At 51.4% G+C, this 6879-nt stretch overlaps 1 protein-coding gene across 1 annotated transcript; it reads right to left on the reverse strand.

The window, feature by feature from the left end:
- Positions 1 to 1190: 1190 nt before the first annotated feature.
- LOC142592799 (DNA-binding protein inhibitor ID-1-like) lies at positions 1191 to 5506 on the reverse strand. The gene is made up of 2 exons (XM_075704474.1): positions 4925 to 5506; positions 1191 to 2800 (listed from the first exon to the last, which is right to left on the reverse strand). Exons 1-2 carry the CDS (start codon positions 5288 to 5290, stop codon positions 2717 to 2719), a joined length of 450 nt encoding a protein of 149 aa, XP_075560589.1. The 5' UTR covers positions 5291 to 5506; the 3' UTR covers positions 1191 to 2716.
- Between the last annotated feature and the right edge of the window lie 1373 nt (positions 5507 to 6879).

Genomic DNA, 6879 nt, shown 5'->3' on the forward strand with positions numbered 1-6879 from the left:
ACTGCCTGAAGACAATGCTATCGTTGCTTGGCGAGCATCCAGCAATCTAATCGAGCGTGGCTTCTGGCAGGAGGATAGAAGTAAAGGATAAACGCTTGCGGTACGCATACAACAGCGGAGGCCATTGTCTTTACTGCCACTCTCGGCCTGCAGGAAAAACGCGCCGGCCGCTCCCCGCAGCTGCCAAGAGCTCGTCGGCGCGTGATTTCCAGACAGATAACGTGAGACGGTCGCTCGCGCACAAGACGGGGCGCTTATCTGACAGCGAAGCGGGTTATCGCTCCGCCACCCACGCTGCAGAAAATGTAGTCCGCCGGACAAGCACGATTTCTCACGACCCAGCCGCAGATTTTCTAAGGTGGCTGCGACTATTCTGGAGAGATAAAAAGTCTATTTCATTATTTAACATCCAAACGTGACTCGGCCATGATTGAAAGACCGCTATCATTTGTAAATGTCAAAAGAACGCAAAGCTATAATTTTATAGGTTACAATTCCTACAACAAGGCTATTTCGGCAAAAGTAAAATTTAGAATTGGCACAAATTTCCATTAAACCTGTTTCTTGCTGAATCTTCTCGCCCATTTTGTTTCGTTACACTATTTGTTCCTACGCCGGCCAAAACTAGCGAAGGTGCATCAACAAACGTGTTGTCCTGTTGGTAAATGAAGTTCGACGCCCAAACTTGGGGGCGCCTTGTTTAAAATGGCAGCAGCCGGTTCGAGGTTTCGTGAACGAGGCAGTGTTCGGCAAGGCCTTGTACAGTTCAACAACGCAACATTCGTGAAGCCGATTTGTTTACCTTCAAAGTAAGCTAGAAGAGCGAACTGGGATGCTTTCTACTTGATCAAGTGAGCATTTTCGCTACGTCATGGTCGTTACGATTTCAGGCGTTAATACCTGAGCTGCTCTACGGGTGCACTTAAGCACTGAACTAAACCTTTTTTGTATGAGCGCGGAGGCTGTGTTTGCCTGCACCTGTAGGCTGGAGGTGCTCAAGAAATTTGACACGTTTTCAGAACAATATTGCGAGACTCTGTGGGAGCTTAGAGAACGAAATTGAAGACTCTGGGCGAAATTCTTCGCTGTTTAAATGTCTATAACAACCAAAAATTATTTTTCTTTTACATTCACGTCGTGGGATTATAGAATGTGGGAAAAGGAGAAAAAATGACATTTGCACAGGAAAGTGAACTTCAATACCTTTTTTTTTATTATCGAAGACATTGCTTCTCGAAGACGGTTTTATCACAACAACGCAAAAGTATAGGCTTCTCTCGTCTTGTAGGAGGCTCTCTGTACAAATAATATAATTACAATTGGTATGAAAGAAGCGTGTAAAACAATAATGTGTGTATAATGTGACGAAAGGTAGACAACTGGCACGATTATATTGAGTAGACCCACCGGTACACACCAATCTCGCAAGGATGGCAGTCTCCTATGAAGCATCTAGATTCCTAAAATGGACCACAATTTTTTAGGAATTTTCTTGAACTGAAACGTAGGTTTAAGTAGATTGGTTCAGATCAAAAGAACACATCACAGACATTATTTATTGAGGAACGGTGCAATTACCGCACCTGCAGACCATTCTATAAGTAATACCAATGTGAAGGCATAGGAGCGAACGTGCAGCGTCAACCATCAGTAAAATTAGAAAGCAAGTTGCAGGGTCATTGAGCATATCTCAACCGCCACTAGACTAGCTGTAGAATGTGTGCTTATAGAGCATATCTAATGCCAATTGCCTTCCTCGCGTAATGTTCATCTGTGTATTTGAATCTGTTTGTACTGTTAATATGTGGGAGGGAAAAATATGTTATAAATAAAAAAAAAACCGGAGATCCCCAGAAAATGCTATTCAAATAAGATGCCGCAGAAGTAGGTATAAACCACTACACACACCTCGCACACTACTCACTCCGGCACACACGCACAGAAGAAAAAAAATACATTTGATTGCACATGATCAGCAAATGAGCAAGAAATTGCTGCATTCTGGCTTTCTACATTTGGTAGGGGCGACATCCGTCTCCGTACTTCACGCGCTTGTGACGTCATACATGGGCAAGATAAACACAGTTCTAATTGTAATACTGCGCTGGTCCATAGAGCTCACGCTAAAAGGTCAACTTCCGGCAAGACTCGGTCGCTGGCAAGACGAAAAGCTGGTGGCATGTGTCCGAAACAGCCTACAAAAGGCCAGGAGGCCTTTCTTTTGGCGCTTGTTTTAAGCTTGCCGGAGGGCAGCCGACACGCCTGGTGATGCTGTTACGCGAAATACGATAGGCCATAGCGCGGATTCTGAAAGCAGCTGGGGCAACAGCGTGGTCTTTGCTAAACGTGACTCTCTGCTGTATAAACCGCGGACTTGTGCACCAGTCTGCGGCAGGATCCGCAGCTCGGCGTTCTTGTCCAAGACGGTTCCGCGCTTTGCCAGATGCGTCATCGCAGGTTCTGTACACGATGGTTTCTTGATGCGACGTGGGATGGGACGCATATTTGCTGGAACCTGAACGGCCCGGCGGTGTTCGGAGATGAAGGCGCCGTCACGTCGTCTTTTCCCGGGATTGCTCGTGGAAACGAACGACTAGCGTGGGACCCGGGCATGGGGAGGGGCGCTTCTTTCGAGGTGAACAGCGTCAGGGATGTACATAAACGAAACACGACAATGCACGAGACAGTCCCCACTCGTCCAGATGTCTCACAAGTCCTAGCACGAGACCGGGCGCGAAGGCGGTACTACCGTAGACATTATGTCGGCAAGGTGACTTGGGATCTTGTCTGTGTGAGTCGCCTGCAAAAAAGAAGGAAGGGCGCATAAGCGGAGTCACACTTGACAAGCATGCAATGCACGCAGTATTACGCAAAAGTGCACTCCATAGCAGGCAATGCAGTCTGAAACCAATGCGCTTCATGAAGAGCCACTATATGTTACTTCAGTACCTTTCAAGCGACACTACTATAGTTCGCCGACTCTTAACGCAAAGAAGTGCCCTGAAGGGTTTATTGTCAAGGTATCCACATATTAACAATGTGGGCTACAATGCTCCATTACAGTTTAATAGTTGTATTAATGCTAATTATGGTTGCCCCACAAGACCACCATATACTTTCGACAAAGCTCCCCATCGACTCAAGAACGAAGTAGACACGATGCTGATGTGGCACTTATGTATGTTTATCACGGCATCGTCAGCACCACGCCCTTCACCGTACCATAGCTTACATCCGGCATAATTTCTGAGCCTGTGAGCAGAACACGAATAAATATTCGTCGAAAGAGGACCTTCGCCGCGGAACTTGAAACGGAAGAGCTTAAACAGGAATGCGCTCGAGATCGAAAGCCCGCTCGCAAGGACAGAAAGTACGCCACGGCAGGCGCCTATCCGATGAATATGTATTGGTCGCTCCCCGAACAACATCGCCCACCAAGAACCTTGCCAAGACACACACGGCTCGCAAAAGCCAGCACGTGCGTCTTCCAGCGCTAAGGGATGCGTCAGCGAGCCGTGGAAAGGCGCGCTGGAGACAAGCAGGCAGCCAGCAGAGGAAGGTAGAAAAGCGGGGTCCTTCGGACGTGGCGGGGACGTTAGCGTTACAACACAACGGTGGCCTGACCCACATCGCCATCCAGGCAGCGGCCCCTGCGAGCGCCGTCGTCGGGGAGGCCGCACAGAAAACCAGTTCTACGGCGCTGCCGTCAAGGAAGTCAAACACCTCCTCGCTTCGGCGAAGTCTTTCTTTCTTACTTCTTTCCTCAGGGACCACTCGCTCAAGGGAACATGCACCTGCAGCTCGACGTAGAGACATTGCACGTCACAGGGCTAGAGAGGCAAACAATTGCAGAAAAGCGTACGAGCAGATCCGAGGTGCGCCCCTTCTGGCCTTTTCGGCGAGGGTTGAACGCTCGCGCCGTGCTGTGATCGCTATCGCGGTAACAGCTAGCAAGCAAGCAAGCGCGAGACTGCAACGCTAGATCCGGCTGGGGAAACCGGCCGCTGAGCGAGCCATGATCGCGGAGCCAGACGGCCACGTCAGCAGCGGACCATCGCTGTGGAAGAAAACAACGCCGCAGACACCGCGTCGGCAAAGAACGGAGGGTGCAGAGTCCTTCTGAGGCCTCTGCACTGCAGGTGCAAAGCATGGACAGTTAACTGTAATCTGGCAGGAGGCTTGTCTCCACCGGCCGACAAGCGCCGATGTGAACAAGCGCAAGGCCAGAGAAGCCGGCACGTATCTCAAAGCCGAAGCTGGACGCAGGTCCTTATCGCTTTTCAACAAGGCCTATGGTCGGCAAACGTAGGAACTAAAACGGGATTATAGTAGCGGCAGTTCGTGAAATGGCCGAGGAGCGCAGTAGCAATTCATTCCAAGCCATGCACCAACCGGCGGCGAAGCCACTTATGGGACGAGATTGCGTGACTGCGCTTCAACCACAGGCAGCGGTGCGAGACGGCACGTGATGGCTGTGGAAAAACGCCACCACACGCATTCCGAAAACCGCTGCCGCCGACGTGCCCCGTAGCGACGTAGATAATGCAGGAGACACCTGCAGGCCCTACGGCGACGATGTTTCGCACGCGTAAGTGGCTCAAGAATGTAGCAGCTCCGAACGTGACGTTCGTCCGATGTCGTCATCATGAGGAAGTTTACGAACGTCGGCAGGCCTCGAACGAAAGGCAGCCCTATATTACATAGAGTTGTATGCACGCGTAGCTTCCAACATGCAATGCACAATGCCGCGAACGTCAGCTAACGCCGTAGGTGCACCATAAAAAAAAACGGAAAAAAGAAATTCGCCTACTGTTTTGTAGCACGCTTACTCCATCGGCCACACTCGTCATTGGCTACGTCAGAAACTCAAAAGCCTTTCGTGCTACTACTAGAATTTACGCAGGAAAGTGACACCAACACATACCTCCTGTGCCGAGCAAGTGTTGGCCACGGCGTTCGCGGAGGGGGGTAGGACTCCCAAGGGTTGCCGCGCCGGACTCGTGCTAGAGCCCGCCGGATGTGACGACGAGCGGTTGGCGGGGTGCGTCTCGAGGGCTATCTGCAGGTCGAGGATGTAGTCGATCACGTTCTGGATGATCTCGAGCTTGGAGACCTTCTTGTTGCGGGGCATGTTGGGCACAAGTTCCTTCAGCTTGGCCAGCAGCGACTGCATTTCTTCGTGGTTCAGGTCCCGCTCCTTGCGGCCATTGCGACCGACACGGCCTTCGGCCACCTTGGCGAGGCACCGACTGATCGCTTGCTGTTGCTCGTTCTGCGCCTTCATCGTCATTTAATCCTCGTGAGGTGGCGGCACTTTGGTAGCGATGAACCGGTAATCCACGAGGCGGGGAGGGTGAGGTGTTAACACCCTTTGGAGATTGCGTCGCTTGCGCACCACACGATCAACAGCGATCGCCACGTAGTTTCGAAGCTATCGACGTACACGAAAATTCAGTTGCGATCGAAACACAGCCGACTACGAGCGCACGAAGTGGGCAGGGAAATGACTTGCGTGCGAGGGAACTCGCTTTTTATACCACCACGAGGCCGCACGCCCAATGGTCGAAGCCGTGGGAGGAGCGTCGAGCAAAGGGCGGCAACCAATACGAAAGCAAAGGAGACGGCCTCGCTAGTTGCGCACTCAGACGCCAGAGGGCGCCACTGACTGGCTCTGGGTAGAACGACGCACGCGCACACGATCGCCAGTCGGTCGCGCGTCGCGCTCGCGTCGGCTTGCAGCTGCGTCGTCGCCGCGCATCTCCCGTCCGCGTCTATTTTTGCTTTGCTTTCGGCCGCTCTCCCTCTCCCCTGTTTCCCACACGGGACGTTTCTCCTCCTCGCCAGTGCGCGCGAGCCAGCTGTCCCGGGCGGTGAAAGCGCGTGCCTTCTACCCGGAGCCCCGGCTGACTCGGCTCCCCCATCACCTCCGTTGCACCTGTGCTGGCGGCGCGGCTCCCTTTTGCTAAACGGCGCCGTGCGACCTCGCGCCGTGTGGCTTGTTGGCTCATCGCGGAGCTCTTCACCCCGAGGGTTCTCAACGCTGCGCCCTCCCCTTATCTGCCTTCGCGTCATTCTTTCTCTCTCTCGATGAATGCCTTCCTCCTCCCTCTCAAACGTTCTCTCCGCGCTCGCCCTCGCCGCCGAAATCGGGGTTCAGGTGGCCCGCTCCCCGCGCACTGGTTACGTTTTGCCGATTTGTGTTACATGCTTGTTTCTGCCTTCCTTCCATTCATCTTATTTATTTGTTTGTTGCTCTCTGGGCCCCCCGTTCAGGGGTTGGTGGGGTTACCCGAGTACGAGCCTCAGCATCGCAGAGGAGCCAGTATGCCGGCAGCTGGCGTGGAATATGGTTCGCGAGCGCGCACCCTCGCCGTGTCCGTACTTTTTCTTTCTTTCTTTCTTTTTTTTTCGTCAATTCAATTTTGTGCTGCTTGAGGTCTGTTTTCTGCAGGTTGTTTTCTCTTTTAATTTCTGTAATAAGCGGAAGTGTAGCTCAGTACTATGGAAAGCATTATAATGCCGTTTTTTTTTTATCTCTGTTATGATTTCCTTATGATTTTGAATGGCTCCGTGGGTATTTTGATGTGCGTTGTGACGGAACTCTGCAAAAATTTCGCTGCTAAATTATGGGGTTTTAAGGGCCAAAAACATGATTTGATTAAAAGGCACGCGCTGTAGTGGGGGACTCCGGAATAATTTAAATCACCAGGTGTTTTTAACGTCCTCCTAAATCTTAGTACACGGGTGTTTTCGTATTAAAAAAAGAATTTTGGGGTTACTTGTGTAAGACGTGCACAACAGGAGTCACTAAATATAGCATTGTGCATCAAGCATCCCTCATTCCCGAAGAACATCAAAAAGGGGCCTTTTCCCTCCTCT

The sequence above is a fragment of the Dermacentor variabilis genome, chromosome 9, assembly GCF_050947875.1.
Source record: "Dermacentor variabilis isolate Ectoservices chromosome 9, ASM5094787v1, whole genome shotgun sequence".
Lineage (NCBI taxonomy): Eukaryota > Metazoa > Arthropoda > Arachnida > Ixodida > Ixodidae > Dermacentor > Dermacentor variabilis.